This window comes from Gymnodraco acuticeps, unplaced genomic scaffold (assembly GCF_902827175.1).
Source record: "Gymnodraco acuticeps unplaced genomic scaffold, fGymAcu1.1, whole genome shotgun sequence".
Taxonomy (NCBI): domain Eukaryota; kingdom Metazoa; phylum Chordata; class Actinopteri; order Perciformes; family Bathydraconidae; genus Gymnodraco; species Gymnodraco acuticeps.
Window position 1 is genome coordinate 778736 of NW_022991296.1, and position 25468 is coordinate 804203.

Below are 25468 nucleotides of genomic sequence, written 5' to 3' on the forward strand. Positions count from 1 at the left end.
AGCCAGACACGGAATTACCTCACCTCCCCAAAAAGTGGGCTGTTCCAATACATTTCTTTTTTTTACATTTCATTAGCTTTTAACCAAAGTGACTTACAATAAGTGCAATAAACAATATAACTCAGAACAAGAAACATACAGGTTTATTCGCTTCAAGAAAGCCAAAACCACTGATTTGTTTTCATGGGCTAACCCTTTGAGTGCTACATTTTGTATTGCTCTCAACAGAAACCAATGCCTTTTGCAGGTGAAACATGCTTAACATATTATTCTTCACAACTGTAAACAACATATACACTAAACATGTTTTATACAGTGATGAAATCTAACAATTAGTCAGATGCTATTTTGACATACTTGTATTATTCCTGTAATGCATGTAGCCAACAATGATCATCCTGCATTTGGTACAGCAGTTCAGACAACCTCTCCCGGAATAAACTTCAACGTATCATCAATAAAGCATCAAAAATCACCTGCAGTCCCCTTCCATCACTCGAATCACTTCACCACCAACGAACTGTCACAAGGGCAAAGAAAATCATTTCTGACCCCTCCCACCCAGGTCACCATGTCTTCCAACTTCTGCCCTCAGGGAGGCGCTACAGGTCCGCCAAAACCGCCCGCTTCAAAAACAGCTTTTCCCCCTTTGCAATACGGACACTAAATGGACTCTAAATAACCCCAATGAACAATAACAATCCACCACACCTTGAACTTTATGTTATGATATGTCTTTGCCCTGTGCTGTGTGTTGTACTTTTTATTGTCTGTTTATTGTATGTTGAATTGTATGGAACAAGCTGTAATACTGTGCACTGAACACGAATCCCACCAGCCTGGCTGTGTGGTCATTAAAGATTTTAATCTAATGTAGCCAACAATGATCATCCTGCATTTCTTATCAAACCACAAAATGCTTGGAAGATCTCTTGTTACCCTGTCATTAATAACACACATGCATGTTGCCATTGAGAGTATAACACATTCACTGTTATTACAACAATCGTCTTCACGATGTCATTAATCCCCTAACATCCCATCAATTTCATACACATAGATTAATTCAACTAAATTCATGTCACAGCATTAATCATCACCAACTAATGGGATCTACTGTCATTCTACCTGGCAGAGCAGAACAGAAATGGTCTAATCTCATACAGCCACAGAAATATCTACACCAAAGCCTGAGGCTGCCTTTTCCTGCTGTATTTTCTATTAGGTTAATCCCTTTTGACACTTCTGTGCTTAACCTCTCTTCCTCATTAGGATAACTCCTGCCAGTTTCCGATTCTTAAATACTTACCTTCCTAGAAACAAAGACAGCTAAAATCCCCTTTGCTTTGCAGTGCTTCATTCAAATGCAGCTGTTTTTTCCTTGTTCGTCTAAGAAGCTTTGGTGGAAAGTACCCACTGCACACATTTCCATTCATTTTGGGACTTTTGTTAATCTTAACTTCTCAAATATCTTCTTCTTTTTTTTTTAACTCCGAAGGACTCAGTCATTTAAATTAAACCAAAAGAGAATTCTAGAAATGAAATATGTCTTCGGTAGAGCTGTTAACAACTCAAAGAGAACAACCCAAAACAGGACAAGGAACCAAACCTGACCCTGCTTTTTGTAAAAAGTCAAGAAAAATAAAATTCCCTTTTAAATAAATGTGGTGGAGTAGAAAGTACACAATTTCCCTTCGAAAAATAAACAACTAGAGATATAATGTTGCATAAAATGGAAATATTCATGTCAAGTACCTCAACATTTTATGAATACAAACTATAGTAGTTACATTTCTTTCCACCAATGCAAAGGAGGGAAAACGTTAATGCAGTTAAGCACATTGGGAACTGACTCCACATGGACCTTGAAAACAGTGTGTAAGGAATTTAAGACCATTACTCAATCATAATTCACAGACTTTCTCTAACCTCAGGCTATCAAACTTAGTACCAAAGAAGAAAATCACTATTTTTTTCTTTCGATATATTTTATTAAAAAAGGAAAACCAACAAGAACTTTTTTACATAATGATCAAGGATTTTTATTATCTTAGTCTCTTTCATCAGTTTCATATCATTACAGAAAATGTTATAGTACAGCGTTGTTCAATGTCTCCTCATTGCTTAATAATTTCCTTAGGAGTGCTGGTCACATATATCTGTACAATATGGTTCTCTTTTTTCTGTACATTTTTTGTGAAGTTGGTTAAAAAGGCTGTCAGCACTTAAAGAAGCTGTTTCTTTTCTTTCATTTTTTATTCTTAAATATTTGATCAAATAAAAGATTATTTTTCCCAGGTTAAGCCTGCCCCTGGGGGGGGGTTAGGGCAGGGTTTACACCCGGTCACCGTGAATATAAGGAAGCTTCAGGGTCTGGGCAGACTGGGGTGTGCCCCCCCCACCTCCCCATCCCAACATCACCTCTTCCCTGCCCAGGCATTTGGCACTGCGCACATAAACAAGACTCACAAGATAAACAACAAGCAAAGCTCTTTGTGAAGCCAATATGATGCATACTAATGAGAGAAAAACAGAAGTGTCACCTTGATAGGCGCTCAAAAGAGGAAGTGGTCTTGATGTGCCCCCTCTTCCTTTTAGCTGAGCACCGTGGGAAATCTGGAGTCTTCCTCAATGTTTTCGTCATTTTCAAAAAACAGATTATTTTTTTCCACTAAAGATGAGAAAATAATAATTTTCTTTTTTTGTCCTGGCAGGCACCTACAGCTGTCTATTAAAATGCTACTGCTATAGATAAGGTCTAGCATTGAACACACAAAGCAATTGCAATGAAAGGAACGAAGTTGCCTTAATATAATAATGATAATAAGAAGAATAATGATAATAATAATAAGAATAATCATAATAATATATTACAGAATAAATCTCTTTTTATAATTAGATTTTTTCATTAAAAGTTATATTTTCTTTGTTTGAAATACTATAATCTTTTTTAAATTAATTTTTTCATATGTATCTAGGTTGTGATCAAGATGTTGACTATACCTCAACGTTATCCAAATCAATAAAAACTAGCTGTGCCGTTGCATATTACAGAATAGTCAATGATATGTGGACATGCACCGTGAACCACCCATTCCAACCCTCGTTATATGACGCCGACGCTCCGTCCCTCTGTGATGACATCATAGCCGGCCGATGACCATGACGTCAACCACCTCGCCCTTGTGCAGCTCCACGTATTGCTCTGTTTTTGGAGGTAGCATCAGGAGCCCGTTAGCACTGCGCATGCTCATCAGCCTGCTGCTCACCTGGTTCCCTGCAGCAGAGAGACAACAGAAGACTTTATAGCAGGACCCATAAAATACATTTGTATTTTTGTGTTTAATCCTATCATACTGACATGTTTAATATGGTCACACATTTGATCAACTTTTGCAGTTTGACAGTTTCTCCATCCGTCAATGTATAACTGCAAACATAAAGAAACTACCAAGGCCAAGTGCTCTAATCTGTAAATGCAGGAAACCTATAAAACAATATAAACAAATACTTACAGTGTCTATATACATTTTATTATTTCTGCCCCAAAGAAGACTCTCTGAAGTTGCATCGGTCATTATAACTAAAGTTAGAACTTTTAACATAACTTTTCATACAAAGAAAATACACAACATATTTGCATGGAAAAAAACTTGAGGCTCGTGTAATGAAGAAACTACAGTTCAGTGAATGTATTTTTTGTAATATTGAGTATTTTTGGGACTTATAGTTAACAAAACGGGAAATAGAAAGCCTTGCTTAATATAAGGTGTTCTTCAAGCTAGGCATGCCATTCGTCAGTTATTGCCTGTTGGTTTGCATATTTACCTAAATTAGGAATGCCTTAGTTTTCTTTCCATAGTTACAGTTGCAAGAAAAAGTACGTGAACCCTTTGGATTCTCCACACATAGCGTTGTGTGTTCCTTCCAAACAACTCAACTTTGGTTTCATCTGTCCACAGAATATTTGGCCAGTAGTGCTGTGGAACATCCAGGTGCTCTTTTGCAAACTTCAAACGTGCAGCAATGTTTTTTCTGGACAGCAGTGGCTTCCTCCGTGGTGTCCTCCCATGAACTCCATTCTTGTTCAGTGTTTTACGTATCGTAGATTCGTCAACAGAGATGTTAGCATGTGCCAGAGATTTCTTTAAGTCTCTAGCTGACACTCTAGGATTCTTCTTCACCTCATTGAGCATTCTGCGCTGTGCTCTTGCAGTCATCTTTACAGGACGGCCACTCCTAGGGAGAGTAGCAACAGTGCTGAACTTTCTCCATTTATAGACAATTTGTCTTTCCGTGGACTGATGAACATCAAGGCTTTTAGAGATACTTTTCTAACCCTTTCCAGCTTTATGCAAGTCAACAATTCTTAATCGTAGGTCTTCTGAGAGCTCTTTTGTGCGAGGCATGGTTCACATCTGGCAATGCTTCTTAAGAATAGCTAATTCAAAACTGGTGTGTATTTTTTATAGGGCAGGGCAGCTTTAACCAACACCTCCAATCTCGTCTCATTGATTGGACTCCAGGTTGGCTGACTCCTGACTCCAATTAGCTCTTGAAGAAGTCTTTAGCCTAGGGGTTCACATACTTTTTCCACCCTGCACTGTGAATGTTTACATGGTGTGTTCAATAAAAACATGAACACATATAATTGTTTGTGTGGTATTAGTTTAAGCAGACTGTGTTTGTCTATTGTTGTGACTTAGATGAAGATCAGAACACATTTTATGACCAACTTATGCAGAATTCCAGGTAATTCCAAAGCGTTCACATACTTTTTCTTGCAACTGTATATGCACCACCCCATATTAAGAATTCTGATCAGCCATCAGAACCACATATTTCATCCAGCTAACAGGTTTTTTAAACTATTCTAACCTTGGATTGTTTGCTTGGCACGAAGCACTACATTAACAGTTATGCAACCAAGTTAGTGAACCGTATAAGCCTGATCCAGAAGTGAGGCGTTCCAACATAATTGGTACCTGCTGTGGTTGAGGTACCTGTGCTCTGTGCCCACGGCAGAGGCTCCTGGTGATGCCATGTCAGAATGCAGCGGTGGTATTCAGGGCGAGGGTCTAACTTCACATCACAAGACAACTAGAGAGAAAACAAACAACGTCAATTATAATGATGCATGTCAATAAGTCATATTCATCCCCGTCGGTACTGTCTGTAATTGAAATAAATGTAATGTAGTGTAGAAATGTATGCTACATTTTCTTTTTTTTAGTGATTTTCATTTCAGTACCAACATTTTGATTGTTGTGTTTTATTTGTTTTAATTACTATATGCTAATTTTCTAGAATCCAGTAGTAGCAGTGACAACTGTCCCAACTTATTTGGCAAAGGTAAAGGATTTTTCTGGATTACTATTCAATTTGGGTATGATGCCATCAGCTGAGGGAAAGGATCTGGCTACATCTGTGCTTCCAGGCCATCGCTCCCCCCACTAAGTGGCAGTAATGCATTCAAGTTGATTTCTAACTGCTTTATAACAGCAAATGATGTAGCACAGCTCTCTGGACAGCACCCATGATGGCAGGGAACCAGACCTCTCACTTGATGACGCTAGTTTGGGACACAAGCTGTGGCTGTTCAGTCTGTCTGATATTATTAGTTTCTTTCTTTACACTTATGCATATTCATGACCAGGGAGCAGGCCTTTAGGTCAGTGCGAGGCGTGTTTAGTTCCTTCAGTTGTCATAAATATGTATCAAGCGGTTGATGAAATTAGTATCAAATCATGAGTCAGGATGCAGTGTACTGGAATGATTCACCCTGAAACCTTAGTGCAAATATAATTGTAATGTTCCCATATTTAATGTTTCCTCTCTGTTGCAGGTTGTTCCTTTCTTGACCGTTGTCATGTTTCATGGTTAAACAGAAAACCCTCTTCTTCCACCAGCAGTGCCTCAACAGATGGTGAACTTTGACATTTTGTGTCTCGGCCAGAGAGCCCGGCTTCCCTGGTTTCCCTGTGCATCCTACCCTCGCTTTGATGATGGTTGGCCTAGGGTCCAAAATGCCCTGCATCTTCCTCAAGGCAGGGATGACAAAAAGATTACAGGTGACAACAGCGGACACGGGGTTTCCTAGGACGAACGGACGGACAGAGAGAGGACGCAACAGGAGAGAAGAGGGAGAGAAATATATGAGTGACACCTCTTCAGAAACAGTGGACTGAATCTCTCTTTCTCTCAACTTCACACACTACCTGGGAGGGCAAAGATTAGTTTGCGAGCACCGTCCATGTCCATGGTGGCAAATGTTGTTGGTAAACTGAAAAAGAAAAATAAACATGTGATTATTTTTGATTTAAACCATTATAACAAATCTTGCATCAATTCCTCAGTGTCTCACATTGTTTAACTTGAAAAATTACAATTTCATTTTTAAATATTAACATGTTTTGATTCCAGTGCTGTAAAAATCTACATCTGAAATGTCAATTTGAATTCCCTGTTAAGCACGTGATAACTGTTGTGCTGCATGAGTATAACGTTTATTTAATTTCCTTACCCTGGTTTCATGAAAACACGACCAAAATGGATCTGAGCATGTAGATCAATATCCAGCACCTGCTTAAGATAGTCCTAAAAGGACATTGAAAATACAAATGTTTAACAACACAAAAGAGTCATACATAAAAACATGGGGGAAAAAAAACATATATTTAAAATTATTTGCGATTTTTGTGGATACTGGATATGAACATAATCAACTAGATACAAATTAAGTTACATACAATGGGAGTGTATTATTGTTACCGTATCAATCTCATAAATAAGTCAACCCAAGAAAATATATTTGAGTTTTGGTTGTTTTTTACAATTTGAAATAAAGGCTGTTGTTTCCCCCTCTCACCACAAGGTGTCAGTAAAAGACAGCGTCATGATAAAATATTTGCAGTGCCATCACACCTTCTCTCCCATGGACACTCCTCCTGAGGTGATGATGACATCAGCACGGCTGATGCCTTCATTCAGAGCGTTGAGAAGGTCATCGGGGCTGCAAAAACACACACACACACACTTATGCTAACAACCAAATAGAGAACTAGTTGTGGACGACGTATAGGAGACTGATGAACACTATAATAACAAGTGTAGTAGGAACATGAAGGCGTACTTGTCTCCCACGATGCCCAGGTTGATGGTGGGGTAGCCGTGCTCCTGGATGGTGGCCAGCAGGGTGGAGCGGTTGCTGTCCCTGATCTTCCCAGGATGGAGGTCGTCTTCTGGGTTCAGCAGCTACCAGGACACATGGGGAGGAATTAAACATTAGAAACACTACTTATACATTCAACATCCGTCCTCTTTTAGGGTCATTGTAAGTATATTTGGCTTTATCATTATTCAGGAAATTATTTTTATCTCTTTTGGTGGCAGCGAGTCTGAGGGGCGTAGACAAAATGATTCAGCTAGACAGGGAGGTTTAAACTCTTGTTGGCAAACATCCCTTCTATTATAGTATTACTATATTTAGCTAGTACTTGGCACTTGGACAATAAAGTGATTTCCAGAAAGTGCCAGTGTGAAGTTTCAAAGGATCATTCGGTGTAGCTTGTGCTTTTAGATAGTGCTGGAATAATTAATCGATTAGTCGATTAACAGAAAATTAATCGGCATTCATTTTGACAATTAGTTAATTGTTATATTATTAATAAAAAAAGGCCATTGATTGATGATTCTGCATCTGGCTTTTCAGATGGATTTTGAACTTCTTACAAGATAATAATTACTTTGCAGATGTTCCCTTGGCTCTGGGAACTTAGTGGTGGATAATTTCTACTGTTTTGTATCATATTTTACCAGTGACTAATCGATTAATTGTAAAAAAAAGAATCAATTGATTATAAACATGGAATGAATATTGAAAATAATCACAAGTTGCAGCCTTACATTCAGACAAATCCAAGAAAAGAAAATGCTAAATCAATGATTTGCAGCCTTTGTAGGAACAACTGCATTACAGTGTGATATGTAATAGCATAATGTATGTCCTTTATTTGCATTCATACATTTTGACCTCCCTACTTTACACGGTAGAACTACAAATCTGAACTTGCCGTTTGTTTGAGGAAAAGGAAAACAAGCATTGCTCAATATTACAGATATTAAAGAAAAGCAACACCACAAATGAACATGCATCTAGTTCAGCAGGTTCACAGTGGCTTTATGGGCAGACAAGCTGCATACTTTCAGTTGTAAATGCCAGCTCTGCACAGATATTCAGTTTCACCCAAATTCGACATGGTCAATTTAACATTGCTGCAGGTAGAGTGTTAATGCAAGACACATCCTCTATATAATCAGACTTGCTCAAGGAAGGGGAGTTGAGGACAATAGCACTTCATATTTGGAATGTGGCCATGGAGTAGGTGACTCACGACTGATTACACAATTCAGACATATCTGCACAGTGCCGAGAACAAGGTGTTATGGGTATCTAGAGTCTGCTGAGGATCTCCATGAAGGTTACACACCCAATGAAATTTAAACTGCACCATCAGTCAAACAGAGAATGCACAAATATGATCCCAGCGAAACCACCTGGTCACAGATAAACACATCGTTCACAACTGAAAGCACACATGAATCGGCTGAGTGCGCATTCAGCTCTGAATGTTGTTCTGGTGTCCGCAGTCAAAGCAAACAATGTTGATTGTGCATAAATATGAACGAGGTGTGCTGTCAGAGAAGATGGCACGTTGGAGTTACCTTTAGAAGCTGAGGCTGAAGCTTTTTGGCAAATACAGATACAGTGTGTGAGTGCCAAGGCGTAACATTTCCTGAATTGAACATTTCAAGACGAAAACATGCACGTTTCTCCTAACCCTCTTACCTCATTTCCTGTGGACATGACGGCCACCACGGGGAATTTCTGCACCTCCACCTCTGTGACTCCCACAGTGGCAAGGAGACCAATCTCAGACGGGCCCATGTGGGTTCCCTTTGCAAGCACACACTCCCCCCGCTTAATGTCATGACCAATGGGCCTATAACAAGGAAGCAAAGTGGATCGTTTAGAGGAAAAGAGAGAGAGAAAGAAAGAATGCATTATGTTAAAACATGTATTATTAGTAAAATGTAACATAAATACAATTCTGGAGACATGTAGTGGATTTGACCCTACAAAAGGACCATTAGCAACTACATTTCATATCCAGTGTTGAATGCTTTCGAGTTGTTGCCTTTCTTTTGTTAAACATGGTCCCCATTTACTGTAGGTCAACTAATCGGGACTTTTATCCATTTTTTATTCTTTGTTCACTGTGGAACATTCAGAAAAAACTGCGGTTTCTCCAAGAATTAAAAGTAAAACGGGTCGATCAATCGATAGACACAATATATCTTTGTGGGTTCCTTTAGGTATATATTTTTATAAAATCCTAATGATCATATATGAAAACATCTAATATAATCTCCATTTTTCAGTATGAAAGTGCTTCTTATAAGAGGCACTTAACAATACTAACCAACACAATAACACACTGACCTGATGTCCTGCCCCGGGCGAGCCTGGACGAGGATTCGTACTTCCAACTCTTCTGTGCCCTGAAAGACAAACCAGCCATCAGATCTATCAAAAGGAACACAACCAACTATACAAACCCAAATGCATTGTGTATTGTGCTAATCTTTGGGCTTAACCTATTCTCAGTGACATCTACAACTACTATAATCCATTTTCAGCTGCTATGGCATTGGTATAGACTCTAAATAGTATCCGCATTTGTTGGTGAATGTAAAACACAAGCCAGTGATGCCCTTTATGATGGGCTGCATTAACCACAATTTGGGCGTCTTCCTGCCTCTTCATTGGAGGAAAGAGCAGAAGTCAGACTCACGTCTTCAGACTCGCGGAGCAGCTCGGTGTCTTCCACCTGCACTACAGCGTCGGCCCCGCATGGGATGGGGGCCCCCGTCGTCACCCTCATCACCTGGCCGGGCATCACTGTGTGGGTGGGCTGCAGAGAGACACAGAACAAAGCATTATGGTTTATCCTTTAACTTAAGTAGCATATCATTTCATTTTTTGAAGTATGTGTTTGCATGTGTTCTGATTTCCTTCAATATGAGAGGTGGAGGTAGTCAATAAATCTCTGTAGCCTGCCTCAGAGGTTTAATCTGTTTTATAGTTTGGCAGGACTTTTACTTTTTTTGCCACGCTTTGGGGCAAAGGGCTTTTCATCTCTGCTAAGGGAACACACTGGTGAGCAATTACAGCCGGCCAAGGCGTGAGGTGAAGGACAAAAGTGAAGTACTTTATTTTCATTCACAGGTTGTGTGGGTGTTTGCGTGACAGGGACTGTGTGTGTGTGTGTTTGTTGGACTTTTTTGTGAGCTAGAGAAAGCATGTGTGTCTAAAGTGTCAACGTGGGCGCGGACCTGCTCTCCAGCTTGGGACTCTCCGATGATGAAGCGGTCGCCTGGGCCGTCAGCCGCTAAAATAAAAGAAAGATTTAATAGCATTACACACAGGTACAGCTGAAAACGTGTGTGTGTGTGTAGGAGTGTGCCATTTAGTTGAGTCATTTTATTTCAGTGGGAAAAAGAATGAACAAATCGGAGAGAGACATTTGATGTTGTTTAATTAAACATAATAATGGAAATACACACAGTAATGTCAATGCTTGAAGATCACAGAACCTTTGCATTATGCACTTTTTATTAAATTCCTTTCCTTCATTTGTTCTGCTCTTTTACAGACCAAACGCACAGGAACAAGAATGAAAACTTATGATGAAACACTAAAAACACAATTCAAACTTAAATTACTCCTAAATATTGCGAAATGTCCATGGAGAGTGAAACATGTGACATGAATATAGGATTACATGCTTCCACAATGGTAATGAAATACAAGTCTCGCACTGTTTCCCTTGTGAAACACTTGGAAAGACCAAGTGGGCAAACAAAATCTGTTATTTTTGTGATTTTTCAGAAATTGGCACAATCTAAATGAGGGTTTTCCAACTCATATATCCAGATCTGGGGGTTGAGAAAAAAATACTGTGCTCTGGTGAAACTACTAGGTTATTGGGTCCTTCCGCACACAAAGCCTAGGCTCTAAAATCTCTTAAATCTACACATGTAAGCCTCGGCAGGCGCCAGGCCCTTAGGACAAGATTCATTTCATCCAGAGAGACCTGTGGTGCTCTGCTCCTCCATCAGCAAGAGCCAAGAGCAGATGTTACATGCAAGAGTTTTTGAGCTGCCTGGAGCTAGCAAGCGGCCACCCTGCTCTCCAGGTTAACAGGCCCTCGATGCTTTAAGGAAGCTCAGCAACTGTACAAATTCAACTATGACTGGACGACGCTACATGAAAAAACCCTGTCTCTCTTGCCACTTATCTCCACCTGGCAGCTATGGAGGACAGCCCCCTCCATGTCCCACAATGCAATGCCTTATTCTTCCCTCAGCTCACGTTGGCCCTCACAGGCTCCTGAGGCAGTTCTCCACTGTGTCCTGCTCCTCTCTAACCAGCACCATCAGTGCATTTGTACAGGAGGAGAGACACTGGCCTGGGTAGTTCTCCAGCTTTATCTATGTTGTTACTTCTGAAGAAGCTGAAGCTGGATTAGGTTCACCAGTGATTGGTACATTGAGTGTTAGGTCACATGTCAGGACCGTGTTTCATGCTACCCTCTATTATCCTTAAGTGAAATTGTTTTCTTCATTAGATCTAGTGCGATGGACCCACATGTATTTCAGTGGTGTGTTAAGTTTCAGCGTACACTAGTACATTTACAATATAACAAGACAAGATTAAACATATTTGGTTCCAATGTGTTTTTTCTCCAGTTAATTAGGCATTAAAAATACCTTAAAACGGCTTATTGTTGAATGAAACATTGTGTTTTATATTTGAATTTAGAGAACCGTCATTGAATCAAATGAGCAGGACATCATCACAACAATCTGTATATTTTATTTACTTATAAGAAAAAAAGGATTTATAATAGTTTTTACAACAGATATAGAATATACATTTTTATATTTTCTCTGATTTTCATTTATTTTACTCTATATCTATTGCACACCAAAGCAAATGTATTGACAGACTTCATTTACTTTATTTATTTTTACGGCCCTTAAAGTGCTTTACATATAAATGTATTGTATGTGAAAACCTTCTTTGGCAATAAAACTAATTATTATTTCGATTCTGAAATAAAAAAAAAAGACTACATTTGTTTGTGGCGGGGCAATTTCTAAAGATTTGAAATTCCAGGCAGATTTTCTGGCTAACCGAGACTGCTAGTAAAAACCGCTAGTATCAGCACATCTTGGTCTACATTATTTCAGCAGAACTGACCCCAAAGCCAAATCTGAGACTGACGGGGACATATTTCAAATCAGCTGGCACAAGACATACGGTTCTTACCTCTCACAGCATAACCATCCTTGACAGAGGCAGGAAAGGGTGGCAGGTTGTCTTTGGCATAAACGTCCTGAGCCAGGACTCGACCCATCCCATCTGTGGGAGAGGGGGGAGAGGGGGGGAGAGGGGGGAGAGGGGGGAGAAGGGGGGGATCATGAGTATGAGAAGGGGAGGAGAAGCTGGGACCGTGCTTCTGAGTCAGATCGAGATACAGAGTGGCATATGTGCCAGAGGTGTGTGTGTGTGTTTTAAGAGAGACAGAGTGGGACACACACACACCCCATTTCTGTTTCAGCGTCACTAATTCATATACAACAAGTGCTGCTATCCAAATCCAAAAAAAAGCCAGACAACTTAAGAACACCTGTGTAGGCAGAACAGAGACTCTGCATATAGACAGTAGCTCAGAGAGAGTGAGGGAAGGAAGGAGAGAAAGATGGAGAAAACAGAGGCAGAGTGGGTGGAGGAGAGAAATCCTGGCACTAGAAATACCTTAAGCTGCTATGTGGCTATATATAGCATTTTCAGCGCCTTTATGCTATGATTATGTGGGAGTTAATATGGAGATCTAAGCTTTGATATCAATGAAAATAATATGCATGTACACCCACACACATGCATACACACATCATGTCAAAGACAGTCATAACGAGTGGTTGTAAATGATATATCGACGTTGTAGAAGAAGACACACGTGACTATTTGTGTCCAATCCTCACAGCTTGTTTTTTTTAAGTCAACAGCATTTCACCTGTGTGTATTTTCGAGCTACTCCGTCCAAGCTGCTGTTCAAACAACGTGTTCAAACCAGTGTGTTGAAGCAGAGGATTGAATAAAAATAGAACAGAGGTTTTACTGAAGCTGAAATGTGTGTTTGATCAGATGCTTTGAGAAACATCACATGAAGAAGGCCACGGGTTTTAAAAGGGTTACATAACGGTAAATACATCTATCGGTTTTGTGACATAACTCCTCCAAATAACATGCTGGTAAAAACAATATGACATTTTAGAAGACTGTGAAAATATATGCATGTGAACGAGGGAGGCGTGTGGTGCAGTGGGTTGTGCGTTGGTGTTCGGATCAGGGGGTCACAGGTTCAAACCCCACTGCAGTCAGCATGCCGTTGTGTCCCTGGGCAAGACACTTCACAGTGTTGAGTATGTAAGTCGCTTTGGATAAAAGCGTCTAACAAGTGACATGTAATGTAATGAACCGGCACACACACATTTTGGGAAATATGCTTATTGCCCATTTCCAGCCTAAAAGTACCTGCTGATGGTGGTTTTGCATTTAGTGTACAGACATGAGAGTGGTATTAATCTTCTATTCTTGTTTTCGTTAAGAAAATTAAAGTGTATTTCCAAGAAATATAAATGTTTTATGTGACTGGAGTACAGATTTGAGGTATTTAGCATTAAACTGTGTTATTGTTCTTTCATTATAATACTCTACCTAACAAAACCTCCTGAAGAAACAGTAAAAGAGTGGCATTCAATGCTGAATAATATATGTAAAAGAACATTGTGATGATGTAATAAGAGATATGTTAAATGCAAAAAAGCAGCTTAAGCACCAATACATGTATAAACATGCACACACTCCCAAGCACACATCCATGCACACCTCTCTAAATCCAGCAGGGGAGCTGCTCCAGCTGTTGTCTCTCTAAATATTTAATCTCTCATATCCCATCTTCCTCTCCTCCTCTCCCCACTGCCCTCCTCCCAGCTGTGCTCCTGCAAATCCTACAACTCCCTCCCCTCTCAAGGAACATGAAATATCACTTTACACCCGGGAGAAGAAAGAGAGTTCCTTCTACCATCATTGATCTAGACGTCATGTGTGCCGCCGCAGGGTGTTCGTGCCCCCAATCTGTGCTACCCCTTCTTCTGAGATGAATTAAAGAGTGTGTGTCTCCCCCTCTGGCCCTCAGCCTGGCTCTGTGTCACTGAGGCCACGCTGCCAGAAGGCTGACGAGACCCACGGGGGCTAAACTAACTTCTGTGTGTATGTTTGTATCTGTTTAGACATGCAATTCATAAAACAGAATATACCTACAGAGATACATTAAGCAATGAATTCAATCTTGAATGAGGCTATAAATGACTGTATATTGTTTCTATTTTCTGTCACTTCATTCTATTCTAGTTACATTTGTTGTATGTATGTTGAGTGTGAAGTGGCTGCAATGCACATTTTATTGTGTGTTAAAATGACTAATTAAGGAAACCTGTGGATTATCATAAGAGCAAACATAAACAAATGTTAACCTACAACAAACCTGTGTGATCACAAAGCATACCAATATGTGTAAATCAGATATCTTTCTATTTCCCTTTCCAAACTGGATGACAGTGAACTAAAACAGAACAATTGCAGACTCACACTAAAACAAAACAAAAAATTAAATGCTTACTGTAGTATGTTGTATCATTTATGTTTAGTTTGTCACTAAATGCGACATACAAGATTTATATCAAAGCAGCATTAAAGTGACAAACACTCTGTTCCATGAACTTTCTCAACAAAAGAAAACAACGAAGAGACGCCCAATGCAGCATTTAAAATAGTCTTGTTAATGTTGTACAGCAGCAAATGCAAACAAAATATGAATCATAAGGAATTGGTTGCATTTTATTAGCCGTGTAGCCAAGAACAGTTATGTGCATACTTGCCAACCCTCCCGATTTTCGCGGGAGACTCCCGATTTCATTGCCCTCTCCCGGTTTCCTCCCGGGGTCATATTTCTCCCGCATTTCTCCCGATTTCTGACAAAATCAGATTTACTCAGGACTGTTTCCACTCGGACTTTAATACAGCTACACCATTGTTTGGTTTCCATGGTAGCGCGTCTCTTTAGCAGCGCGCGCAACTGAAAGTCTGAGAGGGTGAGGAAGATTGTCACAGAAAACTGAACAAGAATCGACCCTCCGCTCACTCCTTTCCAGTCCATCCCACACATATGCTTGCTCCATCAAGGAAGGTGCTACAGGCCGCAAGGCAGTGCACTTACCACTATAATAAGCATGTTAATGTTAATCTAATACAGCTCCGGCGATGATCCACTAGCACCCCCCCCCCCCCCCCCCCGCGGTGGTTTTGAAATACTCCCGGTTTCTGAGGTCTCAAGGTTGGCAAGAACAGTTATGTGTGCGAGCATTTTGCTGTCAGTGTGAGTGACACCAAGGCATGCAGACTGCTGTGTGTTGCTGCATCCATCTGAAAGGTGCGACACATCGACATCCCAGCATGCTGAGCGGCTGCTGTCAGCAGACATCATGGGAAAGGGAACTGGAAATGCCACCGGGCAGGTGAACTATTTAAGACGTAAAACTGTCCTCCTCACCTCTGTAGTTGATGATCTCAGTGCCCAGGACGGCGGTCATCTCCAGCACAGTGATGAAGGCCTTGTCCATGGAGGTGAGGGGGAAGGGGGACATGCGGTGCCTCCGGGCCACCTTGGTGATGTCCACTGCACTGTGACCTGGGGAGACAGGAGACATTACACACACTGTCAAAAAATCACAAAACAAGAACATTATAACTGTTCAAAATGACTCACATTCAACATAAACATGCAGTACAGTGTGTAGACCCTCACATATATTGGGAGGATATCAATATTTGAGAAAATCTGATCACAGAATATAAACTTATATTCTTTTTTTAAGCACATTACATTTTTAATATCGGGCATCTGAAATAGTGTTGACCAAGATTGCTTCCAAATTACCTCGAAAATATATTTGATGTACTGGAATTGAAAGAAACGTATCCACTGACATATGACAAAGTTTTAATTATCTTCAGCGCAATAATACAGAGAAAGACATTCCATAGTTTACTTAAACTTCAATTTATCATTGTTCCCAATCATTTGCAGGTTTGGATAAAACTAATGCACACGCTATGGACATTAGGTTTTATTTTAAGGACACTAAAGTGTGTCAACATTTACACATATACACACACATTTGGATAAGAAGTCTAAATGTAGTGTATTCGGTAGAAAACCGAATGATTTCAGACATAGCTCCAGACCCAAGCTTTGAAATGAAAAAGCCCAGTCTAAATCAGAGAACACGGAGGCTCCCCCTTTAAGCATTTTAATTCTTAAATAAGACGGTTTGAAAGTTAAGAGAAAGATAGAGCGGAGGGAGGGAACTCTGCAGGGAATCAATCCAGAGACAGTGCAGCCTCCAAAGGCAAGGAACTGAACCACTCAACTATCTCTGAAGACAGAATCTATATTTTAAGAATTTTCTTTTGGCCCAAGAGCTACAAAAAAGTTTTAAAAAATCTACTAAGAGATTAGAACTGATTTGGGCGCATTGGGTTGGCGTCTGCAGCAGAGGTCGAATTTGAAGGGATATGATAATGCACACATGCAAAACAAACACATTTAGAAATAAATATATGGCTTCATGTATTCCTCCAGTGCATGTGTGCAATTACACAACTGAAACACCATGGGGAGAGCTTGGCGAAGAGATAGTCCTGTTTGTTTGCAGAATGTGTGGAACCAGCAGGATGATAGAGGTGCTCGTTAGCAGCCATGTTGGCCTAATAATACCTCTCTAATAATTCCAAAGGAACAAAGCAAGGTGTAACTAATATGTAATCTGCTCTCTCTCCCCCCTTCTCTCTGTATCTTGCTCTCCCTCTGCCTCTCTGCCTCACAGCGAAGAATAGACGCTGTGCTTTGATTTCCCTTGACCCAATTTCTCTCCTTTAAACATACACTTACGCTTCCACAGCATATTCTGATGCTCAACATGAGGCTTAACAACCTCTGGCAAAACACACAAACCATGCTTGCATTATCACATCCATTTTTAATCTATTTATGCTTGTTTGAGAGCACACATTGTGACATACAAGATAACACACAGGAGTGGTTTAGCATTGGAAACTTAGAACTCACTTGATCTTAGGATATTTTCTTTGCTGCTGCATCGTGACTGCACCTAAAGATGGAGAGGGTGATTTGGAAAGAGACAAAGGACAAAAGGAAAGAGAGAAAGCAGAGGTAGTGGTAATTTAAGATAAACCGGGCCGCACGTTTGACATGCTTGAGATGAGAAGCTGTTTATACAACAGTCAGAAGCATGTGTCACACTACACTGTGCACTTTGTCCTGCTGTTGTTGGGAGATGACTGCATCTCCTGCGTTACAATTATTATCACTTACTGTACACTACATCACAGGTGATATTCACACTGATAAATGCACTGACATTTCATATCACTATTAGATTAGAAAAGGAATATACGGACAAAGGCAACAACATACAGAGTGACAATATCGTATCACACAAGGTCATAACAGATGTTTAACTGTGCTACGGTGACATATCAAATGTAGTGGAGATGTAGTGTTGAGTTTAGATAGTGGCTGTTCAGATGTGGTGCAGGACGGTTTCTCCTGAGATCGCTGATGCGGCCTGACAGCTGCACTACTGCTTTCCCTCCTGTAATCTATAGCAAGGTGGAGAGGAGAGTGAGGGGCGAGAACTGGGCTGAGCTTCCCAAAGGCATCTCGACACTACTAACTTTAATGTGTTGTCGGTAATGTTTATAACTTATATGTCTTAGCCACATCAATTAAAACAATACCACAAAAGTAACCCATGGGATGACCTTTATCTGATGTTAGCCAATCTCAAAATGAAGATTATATTCAGCAGAAACTGTTTCCTCCGCTCATACAAAAGGTATTAGTTACGGTTTTGGGATATTTTTCCACCTATTTATTACCATTTGTAATATTTTCTTTCATGTTTTCTTTGTATGTATTGGCTTTGTAGATACAGCTATTTGAAAAAAACAAAAACTGTTAACAAAAGTGTGAATATGTTTGTATAATGAAACTAAAACTGAAATAAAGTTAAATACAAAAAAAAAGAAGATATTGGTATTCAAAGTTCAAAGTATCTTTATTTTCCATGTTGGTTTTGTAGCCAAGATAAAAAAACACAAAACTCTAAACAATTTAGCTCTCAATCTCTTATTAATATTCATATTGAAGGTAGTTAAGTGGTGACAAAAAAGTGATGTATGTACTATATAATGACGTGTATCAATAGTACATATAGAAAACATAGGGCTGATCACAGATGCTACACAGCATTATTACAACTACCATATTGCACTATTCCACTTTTTTTTGTTCTCACTTTTTAAAAAACTATTTTTCTTTTTTGTATTAGCCTACTTTTAATATAATATACTTTAATATTGTCTGCTTATCTGTATTATAGTGTTTTTCAACGACATAATTACTCTGTAGCTATGTTAGTTTGACAATAAAGAACCTTGAACCATATACAATTCCTTAGAAGCAGATCCTGAGTTACAGTAGGAGCATGCTGTTGGGAAGCTCAGCTTTAGTGAAGGAGAATAAAAAGTTGCAAGTTACCATTAAGATTGGCAGAGAATAAAACGATTTATTGTACACCAAATAGTAAAAAAAAGCAATCAATTCTGACGCCGTCATTTTAAAGTCTGTAGATAATCATGGCGGATATTTACACTTACATTTATTTTTCCCAATTGTGAGCGGGACGATTTTGTCTTCTTGAATGCTAAAGGCCCTGACTTCCTTTATCAGAGGTTTTGTATTAACATAACTTATTGTACTTCTGTCTGCCCTCACATGTCTTTCACTTTTACTGTTGCAACTATTGCATCACAGAAACACACACATTGGGTGTGGGTGGTGTGCGGTGTATGGAGAACCAAAACACCCATGGTGTAGGTGAAGTTCTCTCTACCCCACCCACCCAGCCATAAAACCCTTTCTTCCTTCTCCCCTCCCTCACCGCCATACTAACTAAGCTAACATTGTGACACCACTGGGCACCAAACAGCCGAAGTGAGAGGGTGGGAGATGGGAGATGAGGCAAGGTGGGTGGGATGGTGGAGGAAGAGGAGGGATGGAGAGACAGAGAGAAAGAAAGACCACAACAGAGAGAGAGAGACAGAGGGTGGAAGGATGAGGATCAGCATGACGTGGTCCCACAGCCCGGAAAGAAAAGAAACAAAAACAGGAAGCACGAACTAGACAGACTTCAGTAAACTACAGAGCCGAGACACAGCAGAAAGGAGGGAACACAGGAGGAAAAAGAACAAAAACAATAAAGACCACTCGAGCGGCCTGATGGCATCTACTGAACAGACATCCAGCACACCAGACATAGCTACTGAAAGCAGAGCATGTTAACCGGAGAGACAGAGACAGATGGGGGGAGAGAAGGGGAGACGGACAGAGAAACAAGAAGAGACAGGAAAGTGTGTGTGGGAGACGGAAAGAGGAGGACTCCTAACAGACCGGACAGAGAAACAGTGAACGACAGACAGATAGAGGACGAGAAAGAGACATGTGGCAACAGACAGATAGAAAGATATATACAAAGAGAGAGAGAGAGAGAGAGTGAGCGAGGGCTAGAGAGATAGCTAGGCAAGCGAGGAGGGGAGAAAGGGGGGGGGGGGGACACAGAGAGCGGGGCGTTTGTTTTGCGCGCTCCTCGGAGGAGGGTGAGGGAAAGGCAAGGAGGGGAGGGGGGGCGGGATAGTTACTCGAGAGCTGAAGGTCCTCCTGCGATCATCTTTAAGCCCCTCCAACCTACACTGGAGCTAGTGGAGATAAAGCATCGAATCACAGGCATCAGTGCATCTGTCCCAGCAAACCATAACACCACAGACAGACAGACAGACAGACAGACAGACAGACAGACAGACAGACAGACAGACAGACAGACAGACAGACAGACAGACAGACAGACAGACAGACAGACAGACAGACAGACAGACAGACAGACAGACAGACATCCGCTACGACAGGGAACCCTAGCAGGAGAAGGGAGCAGCAGGGATAGAAAGAGATAGTAAGAGAGAGAAACTGATAAAGAAAGCGCAGTGGGCTCTCGGCTGGCATATGGCACCCAGTGACAGCCATATTGGAGGCCCTGGGAGCATTTGTAAAAAAACATTTTGAATTATACAACTGTTTAAGACGATAACTTCTGTACTATTTTTGTAATAACTGACTCTAGTGTCATGTTGGATTGGAAGAGAACACCAATCATGGTAGAGAATGAAAGGGGCCCTGTTATGCTCATTTTCAGGCTCGTATTTTGTCCACTACTGGGACATGGTTACATGCATTAATGTTCAAAAAGGTTTTTATTTTTCACCCTAGTCTGATTGGTCAAAAGCTTAGAGATGTCCCGCCACATCGTGTTGACGTGTATCCAATAGAACAGCAAGTGTTGCATAGTGATATCACTATGTCAGAGTCCAATGTCATTTCAGGCAGGGGGAGGGGGTTGTGTTGGAGAGAAAGTCTAACACTACATAACTAAAGACATGACAGTTTACTGTGTCACTGTAACACATAATGTACTTCTCACAGTTAACCTAAATAACAACTTTCTTAACCTAAATGAAGCACACTTTGGCAGGAAAAAGTATATTTGTTTGATATTATATTTTCTTCTACATCCGCTATCTGTAATTGAAGTGTATTTGTTTGTAAATAGCCTATTTAGGGGACCACCATGATGGCACCAGCTGTGGTTGCTAGGAGATTTGTTGCACAACTGCAGAGCCCTCATTTAAAGAGAGAGAGAGGTATGTTGAAAAAAAGAGACAGAAAAAGGACAAAGGTGGGGATTAAGGGAGCTAAATACAGCTACAGCAAGACACAGATCAAACTTGCAGACATTGAAAAGCACATATGAATTCTAACGTTCGACAGCTAGGACATTTTCGTACAAAGTGTGCCTTTCTAATACAAAAAAAAACTGCAAAAGACAACTACATTTTTAAAATGAAGACACGATTAACGCAGAACAGTTACATCAGAAGCTCACTACTTAGCTCGTTTCTTTAAACACAGACAAACCACAAGTATCACACGTTTCTACTTCCTAATCCAGTTTCACATATGCCTCTATAGTAATGACATGAATCTGTCCTGCAGCTAATGCAGTTCATATACAGTCACCGCTAACCAAAAAACAGCTACAAGCCTTGATGCAAGGTGGAGTGATGACACTAAGACTGACACGGTGGAAAACAAGACCTCATTATGGCAAAAAACATACAAAACTAAGAAGAAAAGATCATACCATCAGAGAGTGATGGGGGGAGACAGTTTGCATATGGAGATGAACACAGTGGAAACAGCTACAGGAGTGTGTGTTTGGAAGTGAGGAGAGTTTGTGGAGAATGAGTGCAGTAGCAGAATGGGGTGGTTTTTGGACATAAAGGGAGGGGGAAGGCAAAAAAGCAGACTTTCAAACAATCTCACACTCATTTCTAATCTACCCTCCACTGCAATCCCCCCTTACTGGTGAGAGACTGACCGAGTGAGAGAAGAGAATGAGTTCAAATGAGGGATGCAAATGGAAACACACACACTTCATACATTAGATTAGAAAGTTCCTCTGTAAGCATACTAAGGTGAAATAAAGTCATTGAGAGCCATTGTTGTGTGTGTGTGTATGTGTGTGTGTGTGTGTGTGTGTGAGGATTTGGGCTTTATTTGTCTTAATTGCAGTAAACTCAGAATGCAGACACACACAAAAAAAAAACAACTGGACCCTCTTGCCAGAAACACTAATCACGCCAACCCGGTTGTCGCCACGGAAACAGCCTGACGACGGGTTGTCATGGAGATCTGCCAAGAAGATGTGTGATGCGGCGGTGTCTTACGGACGGAGAACAGCGAGCGTGGCCAGGTCAGAGAGACACGTGGCTCCGGGGGCAAAATCGATGGGGCCAATAACCAGCTGGAGGAAATGATGGGATGCAACCGCTGCGGTGCTGAGCTCAGCGCAAAAACAAAGGAGCTGTCAGAGAAATTATGCAAAAAAAGGGGAAGATTTATCCGTCTGCCGTGAGGAAGAGAAGGTTGTGACAGGGCGAGGGAGGCTCGTTTGGACCAGATTCAACCGCCTCCCCCCGCGGGACGTGGCAAGAGAGGGAGAGAGCAGAGGACAACATGCTGGAGTGATAGCGGCAGAGCGGTAGAGGGCAGGACAAAATGCTACTGTGGAAATCCAGAGCAAAGTCTTCCTCTCTAGGGGGGGTGAGAGCCGGAGGGGGAGACACCACTGAAGGCCTCTGCTCTCTCCACTGACTCCCATCACTTCTCATGGGCTTCCCAATGTCTTCATCATCCGTTAATTCACACTCACACTTTAGCACTCAAATTCCAACCAGGTACATTCACACAGACAAGCTCACGCACTCAACATACTACAATATCACCAGCCACAGACATCACATGAAATGACCAGATGGGGGATGACTGAGAGAGAATGAGTGCTGGTGGAGATCCTGAGAGGCAATGGGGAGGAATGTGCTGACTTCTAAAGGTGGTGATACACAGGGCAACTTACTGAGCAACAATGAGGGGCAACACAGTCCAACTCAAGTGCTGCTTTTCTATTTGTATTTATACTATTGCCATGTGTATCACCACACTACTAAGAAAACTGTCCTGAATGACCTACACACCTCCCCCTGTATACATCAGTTTAATGGGAAAGACTAAAATGTATTTTGTTTGTTTTTGCAGAATCACAGACCCCATTTACCTGGCATCAACATGCATCAGCTCACTATCGCCTGCATTAAGATAATGGTATCAATATACATTCTTTTTATCTCAAGTGAGCCAATAAAACTTCTAAAAGCTTTCATTATTAAGTAGATATTTTTATTGACTTGATAAGATAAGTCTTGATCAAACTGTAAGTGAACAATTTATTCAAGGTAAACAACACAGAACTGACATCCCGTTTCTATTCAGATGTTGCTAAATCTTTATGGATTGGAGTACATCTTTTCAAGCTGTGCACTGCCCACCTTAAACCAGTAAGAGGAGCACTCCAAATAAAGCACAAGCAAACAATTCCAATGTAAACTAATTAAAAATAGATTGCAAAAAGAGAGTGTGTTCATGTATGGATATAAGATATCCAGTCACAAATCTCATGTTATTACCACCTGTAAATGGGGTCTACTTCATCAATATCAATATCTTTGACCCTGTGACACTTTTCTGGATCTTAACCAGTACTCTACTACTATACTTTGTTTACGTCTTTGTTGTTTTGGAGTATCAGCAAAGGCACTAAAAGCAGGTTTGCTGTAGCTAGGGGTGGCCCAGTGTGATCTAGTCTAACATGTTTGATGTGCCTCTCCCTGCCTGTGTACATGTGTGTTGGTGTGTGAGGTGCATTGTGGGATGCCAGTGGCCTGCATGCCGGTAGATAAGAGGTTGGTAGAAGGTTAGCGGGTTTACCTGGTCCAAGGTAGAGTACCTTGACTTGAGCGTGATGACCTCATCCAGGTGAGCCCTGAATTCTCTCCGTGAGGCCTGGGGGAAGCCACAGGATAGTCACTCACCTTCAAACCACACACACTCTCACACAGGTGCAGGCAACAGGCATGCACACCAACTCTGATCAACACAACATATCAGTTAGTGGAGCTTTTAAAACACTGTGGCTCAAACAGTCTCCTCATTTCCCCCACATATCCCTGAACTCAACCACTAGCCTAACACACATTCTCCAATCGCATCAAAGGAAATTGAAGAATAAAAATAAATGGCAAACAACTAGAAAGCACTAACCACCAAGAAACAAAACCAAAGATGGATGAAGAACAGAACCAGTTCAATGGATGTTCACGACAGAACCAGTGGAGCTCTGCTACTGTGGACACATTTCTCTATAAGTGAGTGTGTGTGCAGGTAGATAAGAAGTGAACCAAGTGAGTGCTTGACCCCTGGTCGTACCCAAGGCCTCTGTCTGGAAAAGAGTCAATGCTTTGACTTATTTGTATTATTTTAATGCAATTATGATTTAGGTGTAGATAGAATAAGATAATTTAAACCTCCTCAAAACATGTAAGATGACATATAGCCTGACTGATACTGGATTTTTGTTAGGCCAATACTATAATGCAAAATAAAAAACATTTTTGATAATGAATGAATAGATCTTACATTTGGTGTCTTATGATTTAAACTGAACAGCATTTGCAAATTAGGAATATAGGAATAAGAATATCATTAAGAACGTTGATAAAAAAAAACTATTATAGAGGTTATCGAACCATTCTGACCTGGGCAAGCCAGCATCATCAGCATTACATTAGTATTTCAATTATCTTTAAGATACTGTTCAGTGAATTTCTGTTTTTCAATTATGGCTGGTGTACAAGACCAAAAAAGATTAAATTGGCTAAAAACATTGGCTTTAACATAAATTACAAGTATCGCAACTGCAGTAATCCAATTAAAGCAATTTATAATAATAATAATAATAATAATAATAATACGTTTATTTAGTATAGCATTATGAGGAAGGAGGAGAATGGTTGCATTACAACTACTTTAGAAAAAAACCATCTTCTCTCTTGCTTTTAAGATAAATGAAGATGAATTATTTTAAATCATGTTCAATAGATATAAGATTAAACTAATCATTACCTAAGATAAGATTAAACTAGTCATTACCTCCAACCATCTTTGTTATCTGACATTATTTTTTCAAGTCTTAAGCTTCCAAACGCTCTTCCAGATTTCATTACTTTGCAATTACAGGTGATCAATGGACGTCGATATCTCATTGGACAAGTGTCAGCTCTCTTCCACGCCCTTGCACTGAGGCCACGTCTTTATCACTTAAAGATCAGAGTCGCTGGGGCCTGACCTGAGTAACAAGCACAGGAGAGCTGCAAAGGCTTACAGCACATTCTGCGGGCCTTTTCTCCTCTACACGATGCTGTGTGTGTGTGTGTGTGTGTGTGTGTGTGTGTGTGTGTGTGTGTGTGTGTGTGTGTGTGTGTGTGTGTGTGTGTGTGTGTGTGTGTGTGTGTGTGTGTAAAAGAGGCCCTTTTCAAAGGAACTCAAATGTGTACACCCACTTTGTTTGTGCAGGCAATATCACTTTCATTCAAATACATAATTCAAGCATCTTTCAACTTCAATTCTGAGGTTGAAACGCAGTTGAGAAATATGCCAAGTGATGGAGGTGTGTTTATTTTTAGAGGGTG

General features: G+C 40.6%; 1 protein-coding gene across 1 annotated transcript in view; it reads right to left on the reverse strand.

Moving 5' to 3' along the window:
* Positions 1–1969: 1969 nt before the first annotated feature.
* The window catches only part of gphnb (gephyrin b), a 62714-nt gene continuing 39215 nt past the window's right edge, over positions 1970–25468 (reverse strand). Inside the window, exons 10-25 of the mRNA XM_034240156.1 lie at positions 23709–23783; positions 19973–20029; positions 17319–17361; positions 15741–15878; positions 12395–12487; positions 10396–10451; positions 9855–9974; positions 9503–9561; positions 8849–9002; positions 7133–7254; positions 6925–7012; positions 6524–6597; positions 6216–6283; positions 5993–6096; positions 5004–5100; positions 1970–3277 (exon numbers count right to left, since the gene is read on the reverse strand). Coding sequence (XP_034096047.1) covers positions 3144–3277; positions 5004–5100; positions 5993–6096; positions 6216–6283; positions 6524–6597; positions 6925–7012; positions 7133–7254; positions 8849–9002; positions 9503–9561; positions 9855–9974; positions 10396–10451; positions 12395–12487; positions 15741–15878; positions 17319–17361; positions 19973–20029; positions 23709–23783 — 1482 coding nt within the window. The 3' untranslated portion in view covers positions 1970–3143. The remainder of the gene's footprint in view (positions 3278–5003; positions 5101–5992; positions 6097–6215; positions 6284–6523; positions 6598–6924; positions 7013–7132; positions 7255–8848; positions 9003–9502; positions 9562–9854; positions 9975–10395; positions 10452–12394; positions 12488–15740; positions 15879–17318; positions 17362–19972; positions 20030–23708; positions 23784–25468) is intronic.